Source organism: Colletotrichum karsti (genome assembly GCF_011947395.1).
Source record: "Colletotrichum karsti strain CkLH20 chromosome Unknown Scaffold17, whole genome shotgun sequence".
Taxonomy (NCBI): Eukaryota; Fungi; Ascomycota; class Sordariomycetes; order Glomerellales; family Glomerellaceae; genus Colletotrichum; species Colletotrichum karsti.
In genome coordinates, this window is record NW_024065917.1 from 244,625 (window position 1) to 261,171 (window position 16,547).

General features: G+C 54.7%; 7 protein-coding genes across 7 annotated transcripts; 3 read left to right on the forward strand and 4 right to left on the reverse strand.

Annotated features, from left to right (window-relative positions):
* Window positions 1-129: 129 nt before the first annotated feature.
* CkaCkLH20_05885 (transcription factor fet5) lies at window positions 130-1,196 on the reverse strand (the record flags this gene model as incomplete). Its single annotated transcript, XM_038888602.1, has 2 exons — window positions 130-975; window positions 1,020-1,196. 2 exons carry the CDS (start codon window positions 1,194-1,196, stop codon window positions 130-132), a joined length of 1,023 nt encoding a protein of 340 aa, XP_038745938.1.
* Window positions 1,197-3,363: 2,167 nt separating this feature from the next.
* CkaCkLH20_05886 (methionine adenosyltransferase) lies at window positions 3,364-4,703 on the forward strand (the record flags this gene model as incomplete). The annotated part of the gene is made up of 3 exons (XM_038888603.1): window positions 3,364-3,438; window positions 3,524-4,189; window positions 4,242-4,703. 3 exons carry the CDS (start codon window positions 3,364-3,366, stop codon window positions 4,701-4,703), a joined length of 1,203 nt encoding a protein of 400 aa, XP_038745939.1.
* Window positions 4,704-8,527: 3,824 nt separating this feature from the next.
* On the reverse strand, window positions 8,528-9,305 carry CkaCkLH20_05887 (signal peptidase complex; the record flags this gene model as incomplete). The annotated part of the gene is made up of 3 exons (XM_038888604.1): window positions 8,528-8,857; window positions 8,923-9,206; window positions 9,266-9,305. 3 exons carry the CDS (start codon window positions 9,303-9,305, stop codon window positions 8,528-8,530), a joined length of 654 nt encoding a protein of 217 aa, XP_038745940.1.
* A 367-nt stretch (window positions 9,306-9,672) lies between these two features.
* Window positions 9,673-10,573, forward strand: CkaCkLH20_05888 (uncharacterized protein; the record flags this gene model as incomplete). Its single annotated transcript, XM_038888605.1, has 3 exons — window positions 9,673-9,719; window positions 9,780-10,336; window positions 10,389-10,573. 3 exons carry the CDS (start codon window positions 9,673-9,675, stop codon window positions 10,571-10,573), a joined length of 789 nt encoding a protein of 262 aa, XP_038745941.1.
* A 90-nt stretch (window positions 10,574-10,663) lies between these two features.
* Window positions 10,664-11,480, reverse strand: CkaCkLH20_05889 (RNA polymerase III subunit Rpc25; the record flags this gene model as incomplete). The annotated part of the gene is made up of 4 exons (XM_038888606.1): window positions 10,664-10,898; window positions 10,952-11,102; window positions 11,155-11,350; window positions 11,409-11,480. 4 exons carry the CDS (start codon window positions 11,478-11,480, stop codon window positions 10,664-10,666), a joined length of 654 nt encoding a protein of 217 aa, XP_038745942.1.
* A 705-nt stretch (window positions 11,481-12,185) lies between these two features.
* On the forward strand, window positions 12,186-14,074 carry CkaCkLH20_05890 (uncharacterized protein; the record flags this gene model as incomplete). Its single annotated transcript, XM_038888607.1, has 4 exons — window positions 12,186-12,752; window positions 12,807-12,977; window positions 13,046-13,203; window positions 13,255-14,074. The coding sequence occupies 4 exons, from the start codon at window positions 12,186-12,188 to the stop codon at window positions 14,072-14,074; spliced, it is 1,716 nt and encodes a 571-aa protein (XP_038745943.1).
* Window positions 14,075-15,181: 1,107 nt separating this feature from the next.
* CkaCkLH20_05891 (spt2 chromatin protein) lies at window positions 15,182-16,462 on the reverse strand (the record flags this gene model as incomplete). Its single annotated transcript, XM_038888608.1, has 1 exon — window positions 15,182-16,462. The coding sequence occupies one exon, from the start codon at window positions 16,460-16,462 to the stop codon at window positions 15,182-15,184; it is 1,281 nt and encodes a 426-aa protein (XP_038745944.1).
* Between the last annotated feature and the right edge of the window lie 85 nt (window positions 16,463-16,547).

The window sequence follows — 16,547 nt, forward strand, 5'->3', positions numbered from 1 at the left end:
TACCAACGCCAACGCTATGCAAGCAGGCCCTCTACATCTTGATATCTTTTCCTTTCGAACCTGAGCCCCCGTTTTTGGTATATTTCCCCGGCTGAAATCCACAGTCACTATCTCTCCAACAGCGCGCTCTTATTCGTCGTCCTGCGGCTCGAACTCGTCGTCGTGCATCTCCTTCGGCTCTTGCGCCTCGTGGTACTGGATGATGTCGTCGATGTAGCTGAGGATGGCGCCGACGCTCTCCTCGTCCGTCACGTCCAGCTTGAGGTAGTTGACCATGCTGAAGCTCTCGATGAGGCCGGCGACGGCCTTGTTCAGCCTCTGGAAGCTCTTGCCGCGCATGACGAGGTCCCTGTCGTGGACGTCGCCGCGGCCGTCGTCGAGCTCGGCGGGGCCCGCGGCGGCGGTGACGGGGTCGTCGTCCAGCAGGCCCGTGTCGGGTGTCAGGAAGCGTTTGAGGTCCTTCTTGCGGACCTGGTCCTTGACGAGGTCCATCTTGGAGAGGACGTTGAGGTGGGGGATCTCGAGCATAATCATGGCGGACATGGCGGAGAGGGTGCCGGCGAAGAATTTCGCGCGGTCGACGACGAAGGTGGCCTCGAGGAGGTAGGTGGCGCAGAGGCGGATGTCGAGGTTGCCCGGGTTGGAGAGGTAGCGGGCGAGGGCGGGGAGGATGGGGATGTGGGTGTAGAGCTCGATCTGGCCGGGCATGTCGAAGATGATGAGGTACTCCTCGGTCAGGCTGTCGAGGGCCTCGGTGAGGAAGTCGAGGTTCTCCATGAGGAACTCGAAGCAGTAGATGAGGCCGCCGTTGGGGCCAAGGCCGACCTCCTCCATGGCGTCGTGGAGGGAGATGAGGTCCTTGATGTCGAGGTCCGGGGCGTGCTCGAAGGACTCGGCGGCCGGGTCGAGGTTGACGTAGAAGGCGGAGCGGCGGTTGAGGTTGAGGTGGGTGATGAGGGAGGCGCAGAAGGTGGACTGCGTGGTGTGCGGCGTTAGCCATACGGCCCGGCATGACAGACTTTGGGGACGGAGACGGGGACGGGGAGAGGCGCCGCCCGGCCTTTCACGGCCGAGGCCGAGTTTCGGCACGGAAGGGTGTGATGGGACGGGACGGCGATGAGACACAGGGACGGAGGAGAAGGACTCACCTTGCCGGCCCCGGCGGGGCCCATGACCATCACGCCGTACTTGCTCATGATGGCGCGTAAGGGGGCGAGGTTCTGGATTGCAGGTGGGATATGTAAGGGAAGTGTTTGGTCAAGCACGTGTCTGCAATCGAGTGTGCTTGTGTGTGCGAGGTATGTCGAAGTGGTCGGCTTTGCTTGAATCAAGATCGGCCAAAAAAAGTCACTACTGGGTTTGAAGAGGGCAAGTTTTCTATGGATTACCCCGCCATGCAGGAACGGGCACGCGTCAAGGGTCGCGCGGTGATCGGCCTTTTTTTATCTTTATTTTTTATTCGTGCTCATGCCCGCCGCCTTGAGTCGGTAGCTAGGTTAAAATTGAGAAGGAAGGAATCCGAGGACGTAGCAAGTTTGTATTCCGTGCAGAGTACTTCTTGTTTGCAAGTCTGCCGTGTCGGACCGGGTGACGACGGATGAGGGGAAAATTTTCGTTTTCTGCCATGCGCGCTGATAGATAGCTTGCGATAAGAGACAAACGGCTTTTTTTTTCTCCCTCTCTTTCACTGTCAGACCCTGCCACGTCCCGCCAGCTCCAGCCCAGTCACCCACTCACAGCACGATGGGCGGCCACACGGCTTCCTGCGGAATTTCGATCCAATGCCGCTCGCACGTGTGTGAAGCGACGGAGGGGCACATTTCCACGGTCCGAATTAAAGATCTACTACAGGCCGGGCGACAGACTCGGCTTAGCTCCGTTTCGACAGGGGTTTCTCACTTGTCTGACGATTCAACAATGTCGACACGTTCCTTTCTTCTGCACCACCCTGCGAGACCCCTGGTCCGAGCCGAGTGCGTCGAGGTCTCGAGGTATTGGAGGGAGAGAACAGAGGGGCAAAGTCGCAGTTCTCTCGGAATGCGAGAGTCTGCGGGAAGAATAAGCCGAGGGAGGGAAGGAGGGAGGGCTGAGGCATGCCAACGGTCTTATGCTACGTATGACGATGGAATGTCGCCGGTAAGTCGGCGCGTGCCGCTGGCATTCTCATTGGAAATCAATCTATTTCTCTGCGTCTTCTTTGCGCAGGAAGGGGGCGCATTTGCGACTAGTTGCTGACCCTCCGGTCCCTTGGATGGACGGGAATGAGAGACTCTGCAACCCAGGTTGTCAGACAATGCATTGGTTGAATGGCGAAGGGCGAGACCAGCAGAGTTCAGTAGACAATAGAGTTCCAGAGGGTTTCAACTCCGTAATTGCCAACAGCAATTGCGCGATTGCTGGTCTCTCGCAGCTTGAGGCCAGTTAACATGTTAAGGTACCTTGCGCAAGGAAACCGACGGCAAGAAACCTTGCAGACAGACTCGGGACTGAGAGACTGAAGGAAAACGAAACAGAAAAAAATGAGCCCGAGCTCCTTCGGCCAGACGAGGATGGGGACGGCGTTGGGGTGTGCATCCTAGTCATCACTGTGTTAATCTCGCCGCCGTGAAGCTCTTCGTTGCTTGGAGGCTGGGCCGGCCCCGGATGCGCTGCTACGCAGTGGAGGAAACGTCGACACCACTTCCCTTCCAAAGTGGTGTTGCCCACTGACTGCAAACCGTCCACCGGCGTCGCGGCGTCGTTATGTGGCCTCAAGAGGGGTGACTCTGCCGGCGCAGAAATGCTGGAAGGCGGTCAAGGAGGAAAGTCGTGAGGATGGCGCAATCTGGAGAATTTTGGGTCCCCCCCTTCGACAGGGCTGGTACATGGGGATGGAGGGGTCGGCGGGATGAGGTACATCTACTTCAGTACTAACTTGGTGGTGGCAGATGTACCTTTCCTCCCCTCCGGCTCTCGGTGCAGGTCTCCCACGATTAGTGCGTCAAACCCGCTTGAGCTTTTGGCAGGCCGCTGAGGGCAGAGGGGGATGAGCGAGAATTTCTTCCCAACCGTCCCAAGGTCTCTGCTTCTTTTAAAACCCGAACGGCCACATCTCCTGCTCCTTCTTCCCAATCTCTTTCCCCTTCTACATCCACAACTCTCAAGCCTTCCTCTGGTTCTCCATCCTCTCCAGGTAAGCAATTGACCTCGCACCGAGCTCTGAGCTCCCGCGCCGCTCTTCTCCACCACAGCAAAGCTAACCCTCTCAACCCAGAAGTAGCTCTTTTTCCCCTGCTATCTTCGGTGCCCCGCGTTGGTAGTTTTTTCCACCGAATTTCAACGACATCTCTACTTCATTTCACTCTTCTTTCACATCTTATCAACATGTCTGCCAACGGAGTCAACGGTAACGGCATTGCCAGCCGCAAGCACTACAACGAGGGCAACTTCCTCTTCACCGTAAGCACCGCCTTCGACCCCAAACTGCACATGCGGTCAAGAGGGAAAAAAACCCGCCGAACCCCTGCTAAACTCTCCGATGTAGTCCGAGTCCGTCGGTGAGGGTCACCCCGACAAGATTGCCGATCAGGTCTCCGATGCCATCCTCGACGCCTGCTTGGCTGAGGACCCCCTCTCCAAGGTTGCTTGCGAGACCGCCACCAAGACCGGTATGATCATGGTCTTCGGTGAGATCACCACCAAGGCCAAGCTCGACTACCAGAAGGTCGTCCGCCAGGCCGTCCAGGACATCGGCTACGATGACTCCTCCAAGGGTTTCGACTACAAGACCCTCAACCTGCTCGTCGCCATTGAGCAGCAGTCTCCCGATATCGCCCAGGGTCTCCACTACGAGAAGGCCCTCGAGCAGCTCGGTGCCGGTGACCAGGGTATCATGTTCGGATACGCCACCGACGAGACCCCTGAGCTCTTCCCCCTCACCCTCCTGTTCGCCCACAAGCTCAACGCTGCCATGTCCGCTGCCCGCCGCGACGGCTCCCTCCCCTGGCTCCGCCCCGACACCAAGACCCAGGTCACCATTGAGTACAAGCACGACAACGGTGCCGTTGTCCCTATCCGCGTCGACACCGTCGTCGTCTCTGCCCAGCACTCTGAGGACATCACCACCGAGAAGCTCCGCGAGGAGATCAAGGAGAAGATCATCAAGAAGGTCATCCCCGAGAAGTACCTCGACGACAAGACCGTCTACCACGTGAGTACCGCATCCTCTTACACTTCAGCGACAACCACTGACCCCCACGCAGATCCAGCCCTCTGGCCTCTTCATCATCGGTGGTCCCCAGGGTGACGCCGGTCTCACCGGTCGCAAGATCATTGTCGACACCTACGGTGGCTGGGGTGCCCACGGTGGTGGTGCCTTCTCCGGCAAGGACTTCTCCAAGGTCGACCGTTCCGCCGCCTACGTCGGTCGCTGGATCGCCAAGTCCCTCGTCGCCGCCGGCCTTGCCCGCCGTGCCCTCGTCCAGCTCTCCTACGCCATTGGTGTTGCCGAGCCCCTCTCCATCTACGTCGACACCTACGGCACCTCCGACAAGACCTCCGACGAGCTCGTCCAGATCATCCGCAACAACTTTGACCTCCGCCCCGGTGTCATCGTCCGCGAGCTCTCCCTGGACCGCCCCATCTACCTCCAGACCGCCAAGAACGGCCACTTCGGTACCAACCAGAGCTTCACCTGGGAGCAGCCCAAGACTCTCAAGTTCTAAGCGCTCCTCGCTTAGCAACAGCTTTGGACCGAGCAGGATTTCTTCAACAAGCTTCCTGCATTGCAACGACCTAGACGTTTATAATAATTTTGATATTCATGCGGACAGGCAACTCAAACATGGCGTACGGTTCTCAACGAATCCCGGTTATAGGCCTTTGCGGGTAAAGGCAACACGAGGTCTTCTGGTAGGGTTTTCTTCATTCAGGGTGTTATAAAAACAAATTTTCTGGTACAATGGGAGCGGTGGCGTCTTTCAACAAAGACAATCAAGCGGGAAACCCCCTGTCGAAGGGGGTATCTGTTGATTTTTTTTATTTCCTTTTTTTTGCAATGCATTATGAGAGATACCCTTCGGATTGTTCGAAAGGGGCAACAAAGAAAGCATCTACATTGGCGTTAACGGGGAAACAAAAGAACTTCAACATCTTTTCTTTCCTGGTTTTCTAGCCGATCCATCTCTTGCGGTTATGGCTGGGGGATGAGAGAAAGAAGGAAGAGGGACGGTCCTCTTCCGGGTGTGTGTGGAGGCGTTGTAGATAGGTAGACCATTTGGCTACTTGAATAGAGTAGAGAATCTCTGATAACGCTGCTTGATCGATGCTGAGTTTGTTTTGATGTGCTGCGATGTTGCGACGGACGCTTCACCGCTTCAAATGTCGACTGAGCCTTGCTCTAGCAGGGTCCTTAACATGAGAAACTTGTTGGACGAGTCTGTTTCTCACCGACATGATGCACATCGCACGCCATGAGCAGGCCTCGCTTGGCTCAACGATGCCAGATGCGACCTGCGTCGGCTCTGAGACATTCGGAGTTAGCTCCGCGCGGGCCACGTACCCGATCACCGCCTTCTTGGTGTGTTTCTCCACGTCTGCCAGCTTTCCGTCAAGCTTGATTTCAACGTCCGGTGCCTCATTGTCTCAGATAAATTGACTTGTGTTCAAGGGCTTCGTTCTTATATGGACTTGCTCTCCATACAGGCCAAGCGGCGACCAAGTGATTGGACTGTATGTATGTGCCTATGTTCATATTTAGTTCTCTACATCGAAACATTCTGCACGCAGCAAGGCAATTAATCGCTCGTATCTTTCTTGGCTATTCAAAGGTGATCATGATACCAAGTCGGTATGATGCTGTGCTTCTCTCTTTTGAACGTCTCAGCAAGTAAACAGCTGCGAGTCTGCTGTCCTGCGCCCCTAGTCTCGGCACATTCTGTCCCGGAATACATGTGGGATGAGTTAGGTGGAGGGGGCGAGAGGCAAGCAAACGCGACCTGAACGTGTAGCTGTGGATGAAGTAGGCATACTAGTTACACAGCCTGAGTTTCTTTGCAGAGTGTCGTGGGGCCGATGGGCACTTTTTATATTGAAAACAGGAGACTCTAGTCGAAGGCCGTAGTGGGCGCGAGGGACTTGTTGTTTGGTCTGGATATCTCATGAGTATTTAGAGATTAACTGCGTACATTCTTTAACCCAGTCAAATCATTTATCAACTTCCTCTGTATACGATGCTAGATCTTGGGCTACATGTTTCTAGATTGAGGGGGTTCTTGAAAGCAACCACGTACAATTGCCCGCTGAAAGGCCATGGTGACTGCTCTAAAAACGCCGGCGCTAAAACGTTGGGATTGACCGTATTGATGATTCTTCTAGACATGGTGAAGACTACACGAGTCCCCATTCTGGCGCGATCTGGTGCATACTATTCCGACCCGTGTCTCATCCTCCGTCTCTGTCTTCCGATACACATCGTAGTTGAATACACCAATGATTTGGGTCTCGCGTATTTTCGGTGTACTATCCAGAGCAGAGATATCACCAATGACAGGTAACGCCTGAAGTCCAGAAGAGTCTAATTGGAGCTTTGAGCCTCGAACCGCTGGCCACTTTGGCGATACAGTGAAAGCATGGTGGGCATGAGTGTAAGTCAGATCAGTGACGATGTTGCACGCGGACGGGATTTACAGAGGGCGCGACAGCCTATTAGGGGTGGGCAACACGACCTTATCAGACTATCAATCGAGCCTGACAGTATGCTGCCACGCACCAGAGATCACACTTCTGCTCCAGGTCTTCTCGCTCGCAAAGAGGTGAATGACTTTGGTACCGATGATGTCGGGCCTCTATTCACCTTGACGGAAGTTGGTTGATTACGGCCCCTCTCGTTATGCACCTTTGGCAACTGCTGCTGCATAGACAAGGCGCGGAATTGGGGATCTCTTACATATAAGCCGCTGCAGTGGCTTTTGAGTTGACATGGAAACACCATGAGCCATAGTCATCTGCGGATATAATTATTCTCTAGTGAGCTTGACTTCTCTCGTGCAGGTACTGCGTGAGTAAGACGACAACTGTAGATACCAGCGTCTCCCCGGGTATCCGGGTTAGCTGTGTGAATACTTGGCCGACGATGATGATGGAAGGCGAGAGTGGTGTGGTAGCACCGCATCACAATGTGAGGTGTTGAAGTTATCCGTACGACTTCCATGATATATCATTTCATTCAAATCTCCCTTTCGGATGACACCCCATACATGGATATCTGTCATGCTGTGGCTAGATAGAACGAGAGCAATCTTTTTGGTCTTTTAAAAGAAATGTCTAGTAGGGTATTCTACCGGCCCATGTATTATACGGACAGTCTTGACAACCAGCGAGACTTCATCATTCGCATCAGTAGGTTCGACTTGGATCTCGGAGAGATCGTTATAAATGGACCATCCTCCGGATCTGTGCATGATTTTCCAAGCCACATCGCTTCTGGGCAGTGTCCAGAATCAAATGATCAACATCAAATCAAGATTCAGAGTTTGGATTGTGCCATTGCATCGAGCCGAGATCGTTTTATGAATGAGAACTTCTGGTCATCATTGTTCTTCAAGTCTTATGTAGGAATACGGGGCATGCTCCTTGGCAGACTCGCGAGACGATGCGTTGTCGAAGCGCGTCATCAATCGACGTGGAGAGTGACATTGCCAAGCCGGCGTTTGTACGATTCTGCCAGGACCTTTAGGAGCATCTTGTGGAGAAAGCTCGCAGCAGTGAGGATTGGCACATTGGCAGAGAGGTTCGTGTTGTATTTATATTGGGTTTTGACAGTGACGGTCTCGTGGCCTGGCTGCGTCGACATGATTCTCGAGCATTCGTCGTCCGCATGGCAGTTTGTTATTGATTAACGAGATGAGCCGTAGTTTCTACCAATATTTCAAGCGCTCTCTCAGGTAAAGAAGCCCAGAAGGTGTCTTAACCTCTTGGAAACCTGGGGTGCGTGTCTTTGGAGATAGCCCCGTAACGGCGATATTACTCGTTTGCCAGACTGATTTTGCCTCGATTGACATTTGAGGAAGTTACTCATCTGAAGGGCCAGACTTATGCTATTCAAATAGTTGCGTTCTGATCAAATGCGAAAATCACGTAGCGTGCTCAGTTGTAGATTAAGACTCTTGATTGGAGCTCAGGCGTCGGAAAGATAGCACTCCGTCTGGATAGGCGGCATACTCACTGGTAAATCTATGACGAATGATATCAATCGTGAGGAATCTGGCGCTGTTGAAGGGGGCGGGCTTGCTGATCGCAATTTCGGGGATCAGGACCGAGAAAGGATGCTATTCAAATGGTGCTTGCATTATATCGAGGCAAGCAACGTCTGGGGGCGTCAGAGTTCATGGATGACATTCCAGCTTGGTATTGGAGGATAGTCCGCGGGAGTCCACACTGCACAATGCAAAATCACGAATAGCATGCTTTTTGAAACACCCTTGATTAGTTTACAAGGCCATGGTGTATATAGAAAGAGTACAGCCAGCCCTTGGCAGATATCAACGGGCTACGCCTTGCGTCTCTTGCTGGAACCCTTAGCTGCCGCCTCCGCACCACTTCCCGATGCGGTACTCTCCGCGTACAGAGCATCGAGGACGTCGGCAGAGTATGTCTGAGAGGCGGACTTCACGCGCTTAGGGTCGAGCTTGCCGATAGTGGGGATGTTGGTCGCGAGGATCTCTTGGAAGGGCGTGACGACGAAGTGGCCTTGGGAGTCGAACCACTCATTGAAGGGCTTCGCAAGTTCGAGAGTCTTCTTTTCGCCGTTCTTTGAGGTAATCGTGATCTTCATGTTGTAGACTGGTACGTTCTTCTTCGTCGAGGTCGCAATGTTGACCTAGTGAGACCGTGTAAGTCAAGGTTCCGGACGCAAGGGTGTCGAAGTGCACCAGTGGATCTTACCTTTTCGCCAGATGGTGATGTACCCTCATACACGGTGCCCGCTTCCTTGAGCCAGATCCATAGCGTCAGAGCGCCATTGAGCATCGTGTAGAGCACCACAGCAGCGGCCGTGTAGTACTTTGTGCTGTTGAATCCGAACTGGTAGTCCCAGCCGAAGCAGGCGGCGGCAATGAGGAAAGCACCCCAGCCGAGGGCGAGGCGAACATCGGTCAAGGTGTGGGATTGAGTGAACTTCAGGGAGTTCAGGTAGTTTGGGAGCGCATCGTCCGAGGTATTCTTCAGGTCTGGGTGAGCTGTGTTAGCGCGACTGCGACAAAGAGCGTCAGCATGGAATCAAACGTACCGGCCAGGTTATGGACCGTTATTCTTTCCGAGGTCGCCATTTTAGTTGTGAGGGGTTCCGCAGTCGAGGAAAATGGGTTGAATGTTTTGCGCTGCTCCCGGGAACTTTGAACGTGGAGTTTGGGTTGGTTTTATGTCTTGTAACCTCCAGGCTGGCTTTCGGAGCTAGCTGGGACAGCTTGGACCCTTGTGCGAATCCGCGGTACGGTGGAACTTTCCTAAGTGGAAGGTGGTCTTTCGGAGTTACGCTGGAACGTACTTCCGGGTGAGCTTCCCGCTCCACCACCAAGATGATGGGGTCGTAACGTCGACCTAGAGCTCGCAACCACCTGGCCGCTCGGAACGACAAGCGTCATTACCATCTTTTGGACTCATTATACCCGGCGCTTCAAGTCAATCGAGCCCGCCATGGCCCAAGTTCCGGTGCAGACGATCCATCGGGATCCCCAGTTGTTGTACGTATTTCCGACGAGCCCGTCATCTCTTGCACGGCGACTAATGACTGCCGCGGACAGCTACTGGATTCTATTCCCGATTACGGTGGTCATGATCTTGACCGGTATCTTGCGACACTATGCCAGCGTTCTCCTCGCAACCCCGCCCAAGAAGCTCGAAAAGCCTGCTCTGCGTGAGCAACGCGCCATGATGCATGGCGTCGGCGTGCGAACCAACCACCATGTCCTGTCCAAGAAGTCGTTCGAGGCGCGCCGCGATGTGCTCGTCGCCGCTTACGAATCCGGAGCCTACCTCAAGAACCCGGACCAGAAGGGCCAGCCTCCGGCGAACCCGCTTACGGACCCGGGCGCGATGGACGGCATGATGGGCATGATGAAGAACAACATGGCCATGATCATTCCCAACACGCTCATCATGAGCTGGATCAACGCTTTCTTCAGCGGATACGTCATCATGAAGCTGCCGTTCCCAATTACGATCAAGTTCAAGAGCATGCTGCAGGCAGGTGTTGCCACGAAGGACATGGATCCCCGATGGATGTCCAGCATCAGCTGGTACTTCCTGTGTATCTTCGGTCTGCAGTCTGTCTTCAACTTCATCCTTGGAAGCGACAACGGTAAGCTTGCGGCAATGTCTCCTTTCTGGAATGCTAGACTAACGAATCACAGCCGCCAGCCAGATGGCCCAGCAGATGGGACAGATGGGAGGTGCCCAAGCCGCTCCTCAGATGTTTGGACCTGGTGTCGACCCCGACAAGCAATTCAAGGGCGAGGCCGAGAACATTGCTGTCGTTGAGCACTACTCTGTTCTGGATGATGTGGAGCAGAGACTGCTGTCGGGTATCAAGTCATAGAATCTGTAGAACAATGTACATATGAGTGCCTTCCATGCGCCATTCCCATGTTCGTAATCAATCGGCGAGACTTTAGGGACCTCCCAAATACTACTCGCTTCCTTGTCCGTCCCACCACAGGCACACGCCGAGTCCTTCCATGGCCATCGTGCCCTTCACCTTGTATGGTGGTTTCGGTGGGGCGGCTTCCTCTCCCTGGCTGGGTCCTGCGGGTGTCTGGTCGTGCCATTCTTCGTCGATAACCTGGAATCTGACCATCTCGTGATTGTCGTAGAAGAGTCTGTCACCTTCAATATTCCAGATCCATAATTGTTCTGAGTGGTTACTGTTCTTGGTCAGCTGGTGCCCATTGATTCATTTCAATGCTTCTACACTCACTATTCTGCGCCTTCGGGAAGCTCGTCGAAGGGAATAAAGATATCGTCGAAAAAGTCTGTTCTTAGGTTGATGCCAGCCGGCGTAGAACTCCTGATTCTGCCAATCATAACTTCTCCCTTAAATGGTCTGAAGACAACCATTCTGAACTCAACTGCAACATAGTTAGCGAATGCAGGTCGAGGTGCTAAGCAACTTCCACGCACCGTTGACGTTGACAAGGCCGGTGCCATGGCCAATGAGACCCTCCGAGGTCCACAAGACGTCGTACAGGCAAATGCAGAGACCAATCTTCTGAATGACCTTGTTCGCGTATTTCGCGTTGATGTTGTCTTCAATGGCGTTCATGCTCTTCTTGCGGAAATCCTCCGGTGCAATCTCGACCAGGTCCGCGATTTTGGTCTGTATTGGTGTTAGTCAGTGACACACTCACTCAGCTGAAATTTGCAGCCAGACTTACGAGAATGAACATGATGGGCGCTTGCGTCCTTGGGACGAGAGTGACGGGAGATATATTGCCAGTGTCGATCAGAAAAAGCCGTCAGGTCATTGTCGTCCCACAAGAGCGCCCCAAGGAAATCGCGCGCGCCTGTCTCCGGAAGCTATTCTTGATGAGTCTGTCTGCTTGGTGTAAATCGCAAAATCGGCAAAATCGCGGGGCGCCTGGCCTGAGAAGGATCCGCCGTCACACCGCCCACTAAATCAGGTCTAGCAGTGGCTGACAGACGCAGAGGTCACCCAAGGAAGCAGTCAACAGAGTCCTGGCACCTACCAAGCCCGCTGGAACTATTTTATTGCGGCGACCGAAATCGTACCTGCCCTGCCCCTTCCATCGCAGTGGAAAGCTGCGCTCCACCTCTTGCTTCAGCTTCGCGTCAGGGAAACTGCTGCATCAAGCTGCGTCTTCATCCTCGCGATCCTTTCCTTTTGCATGCATCCATCGATGTGTTCCTTGGCCTGATTTCTTTTTCCTACCTACCTAAGTAGGTCGGTGCACTTTCATCCAATTTGCAGTCAAATTCAAACGGTCGCACGTCGCTCGAATTTTCACAGACAGATTTGCCCTGCGAAGTCATCGAAAATCGAAGACGTCTGCTTCTCCCATTATCCGACATCACCACTATTTGAATCGATTCCTTCGCGTATCAGAATCCGTGTCTTCGAGCCACGATGTCCGGCTACAACTACGGCCCTCCGCCGCCGCCTCCCCAAGCCGCCCAACCGAGTCACCCTGCGTATGGGCATCACGGCGGTCCGTACCAACAACACTCGAGAGGCGGTGGTGCTCCTACCGGCCGCGGCGGCCGTGCTGGGTATCCATCGGGTGGTCGTCCTGAATACCCGCCCGCGCCTCAACCACAGTACGAGTACGGACGACAGCAACCCTATCCTCAACATAGCCCTGCCTACCCGGCTCAGCCCGCTGGGGGTAGCTACCCTCCTCAACAACATCCCCAACAGCAGTGGCACCAAGACCATGCTCATCCCACGCCACAGCATGGAGCTCATGCTCCGACCCCATTGTCAAGCTCCAACTACCACCCGAATTACGCTCCTCAGGTCTACTCCCACCCCCAACATGGCCAGCCGCCGCCGCCTCATCAACCCGGATACGGCCCTCCGCAGCAACAGCAATACGGACAGCCCTACCACCCTCCCGCCCATTACAATGCTCCTCAGCAGTGGCCGGGCCATGACCAACATCCCCAGAATCATTACGGTGGTGGACGTGGACGTGGTGGTTACGGCAACGACCGAGGCGGTTCTCGAGTCCCTGTGGCTGCACCGGCTCCTGGACCATACGGTACCGAGGGAATGCAACATCAAGTGAACGGCGCATATGGTCAGCCGTACGCAGATCCTCGAGCTCAACAGGCGCCGTATGGTCCTCCAGCCCAGTATCCCTATCATGCCCCCCCTCCTGCACCTCGCGCTTCAGGCCCTCCACAGGAACCGCATTACAAGCACGACGGACAAGGTGGAGGACGTGGTCGCGGCGGCTTCCGTGGCAACAACATGCGAGGCCGTGGTGGCTTTCATCACGGCAACGACAGAAATCGCCATCGTCAACATGGCAACAATAATAATCATCGCCAGGATGGGGGTTTCCACAAGCATGATAATGCCGCCTCGGGCAAGAAGAAGAAGCGCAAGACCAACACGCTTGGTCTTACCCCTGGCCAAGACTCGGATTCGGAAGATGACGAGATGGAAGAGGAGACGCTTCGCAAGTTAATTGGGGCAGATGCTCTTCAGTGAGTAGAATGCAAGGAAACACTTGAAATGCAGCTAACCTTATTTGCCAGAGTCACTGATGTTGCTGCTTACATCGCTGAGCGCAAGAAGCGCTTCCCGACCGCCGCCCGTGTCAAAGCAAAGAAGTCTGCCGAGGTGGCACACGGAGGCGGTGATAAGTTTGCTGCTGCTCTGGAGAAGGAAGAAAACCTGGCCAGTAAGCTGAGAAAACAGTTGGAAAAGGTGGAGTCGTCTATAAAACGCAAGCGTGAACAGCAAGACGAAGGCGACGAGATGAGAGACAGCTCTCCTGTTGCACTCAAGTCTGACGACGACGAGCCTGAAGTTGTGTCGAGTCGCGCCCAACAAGCCCCCCCTCCGCCCCCGCCAGCTAGGAAGGCAGATGTTACGAAACATTGCAAGTACTACTCGACGGGAGGCACCTGTGGCAAGAAGGGCAAGTGCCGTTTTGTCCACGATCCCGCTGTAAGAGAGGCGGCGATGAAAGACCGGGAGGCAAACAATGGCCAGCTTACAATCCAGCAGCGCTTGGTTCTCAACGACAAGGATCAGGAGGATTTGACCGTCCTTCAATCGATCCAGTATCTGCGCCAAAAGGGCTTGATGAAGGAAGAGGAGAATGAAGCCCACAATGGCACAAACGGGCGTCCCGCTTCCAGCGGCCAATCGCACCCTCGCCAGCAGAGCAGTTTGCCAGCCGCCCCCGCCTCCCTCCCTCCGCCACCCATGAAGCATCACAATGGGCTTCCTCCGCACAACCCGCCTCCTTCTTCACTCTCCATGAGCAACGGCGGATCTACAGTACGATACAAAGGCTGGAATCTGAGTGGATATGGGAACTCAGGTCTCAAGTCGGAAGATCTCCCCTAGTTGTTGCAGAGCTCCTCGCTGCTGCAACGTCTTGGTCTGTATGACATGATCGGCAGAATATCGTCACTTGGGCACTATGGGTTGATGATCCATCATTCACCCAACGTTCGTCAGAGTTTGGCGGCGCTTGGTGCTCCCTCAGGGTCTCTTGCTTCGGCAGAGAAGTCGTCCTGAACAGCAATTCGCATCAGAGCAGCAACATTTGCATTTTGTACTTGGTTCTTCTTCATGGTGGCGTCGAGATGAGATCAGGCTGCAGAAGTTCTTCTGGTTGCCTTCTATACTTCGTTTCTTTTTTGCTTGCCAACGTCAGGGGCGGTCCTCCTTTTGGTTTTCTTATACCTCCACCCCATTCCGCAAGGCTTGCGGCGCGCAAAGTTTGCGGTCTTGTATCGCGTGTAACAACAACGGCATCGAGGCAGAGCGACCAACATCAAAACAGCAGCGGCACATACCGGAGTTTGTCAATTTTGAAGGGCCGGGGCTTAGTAGCTCCGGACCGAAGTTAGGGTGATCCAATCTCTCAGAGAATTTGGCATCGCAATGGCGTCTGGGCTGGATTGCGATTTTGGGACGGGTTGAGTAAGCACCCCATGAAAGTCATTGCATGAGGGTTTTCATAGACTTGAACACGCAAATCATGCGCTTTCGACTACGTGGTAGAAGTGATGTGGATGATTCTTGTAAAATTGCTACGTAAGACAATCTGTTTTTTTACATGAGACAAGCACACGCATTACGTGATTTGAATCCATGAGTTTTCTGCCAAGGTTCTCGGCAGCGGTGGGAAATTTGACACCAAGCCTCTCCCCCGGGGACCATGAAGTTGGCTCTGACCAGTATCTGGTACAGACGTAATAATATTAGGCTAACATTTGTTGGCCCCTGAGGTATCATTGCGCGCGAGGCACGTATATACGCCCTGGATCCAAAGGGACCAAGGCATTACCGTCAAATTGAAGACGGCCGTGCCGTGAAACGACGTCCCGCCCCCTAACCAAAGTAATGACCAAACAAAATACAGAAACGCCATCGCTAATGTGATGCTGCCGTGCCTACCGGTGCAAATGCCCATAGTGAACCAGGTGATACCGTCAAGCACGTGGACTAACGCCGTCCCCGCTGCTGCTCATAGAACTTGCGCTTGCGCTCCTCCTTCTCGGCCTTGAGACGCTTCTCAAGCTTCTCCTCCTCCTGATCCTCCCTGCGGGCCACCCGCTCGGCCATCTGCTCCTCCTCCCACACGTCGTCCATTCCGGCCTCCATGTCGGAGGAGCCGTCCGAGTCGTAGGTGTAGCGAGGACCGCCGGCATCGTCTTCTTCGTCGTCATATTCGATGAAGTCGTCGAGTTCCTCGTCCTCCTCTTCCTCGTAGCGAGAGCGTTTGTTGGAGCCGCCGTAGCGTGGTGCGGGCCGGGCGTTAAGGAGGGCGCCGCCGGGAGCCGGCTTCTTCTTGGCCGAAGCTGCTCCTGGTCTTGGGCGGGCGGTACCGGAGTATCCTGTGGTTGCGGTGGCGGCCTTCTTGAACCTCTTCGCCTGCTCCTCCTCTGCGGCGCGTGCCTTTGCGGCGGCCTTGGGATCTTTTGATCGGTCAGGTACGCCATTTCTGGACGCGCCATTTGATGAGCCAGCTCCGTTGCGTGACGGAGCACCAGCAGCAGATGGTCGCGCTGTACCTTGGAACTTTGACGGTTGTCTCGCCGCGGCTCCCTTCATCGCGGTAGCCTTTGCATCCTTCTTGGCCTCCTTCGCCATCTCCTCGCGTTCCTTCTTCGTAAGAACCTTCTCGACAGGTTTGTGTTGAATCCTGCCGACCTGCCCCATGGACTCCTGCGCCTTCTTTGCACGCGCAAGAATTTCGGCGAAAGAGCCCTTCTTCGGTGCCGGTCCACCCTTGGCAGGGGCTGGGGCAGCAGGCGATGGTCGACTGGGGAGGGTGGAGGTGGCTTTCGGGGCCCCCGACCCGTTCACCGGTCGAGCACTTGAAGAAGACGGCTTCGGAGCAGAGTTGCCATTTCCGACAGGTCTGGGCGCCGACGACGATGTTCTATCTGAAGGTCGAGCAGCGCTGCCTCGGTAGCCGGTAATAGTGGATGGCTTGTCTGCAGGTCGTGCGGCGGGTCTCGGGGCGCTAGCGGTTTTTGATGCCGACGACGAGCTGGGTCCTGTGGTACTCGTTCGCGGTGTCTTATTTGAAACCGTGTTGCGCAAGTCGTCATCGGCCTTACGCTTCGCGGAGGCGAGAGCAGGCGGTCTCGTCGGCGCGGGCGATGTGCTCTGTGACTTATCGCCATTGATTTGGGCGAGGAGGTCTCCGATCTGGCGAAGGAGGTCAGCGTGAGTTGAACACGATATCTGAAGTCGCGTGCTCTCTGTACTTACCGGCATATTGGCGGTGATTATAGCCAGATATCGTCAAGCAAGTGTCTAGATTGCTCGCACCGGCCGTCGAGATGCATCAGGCAGAAGCTTG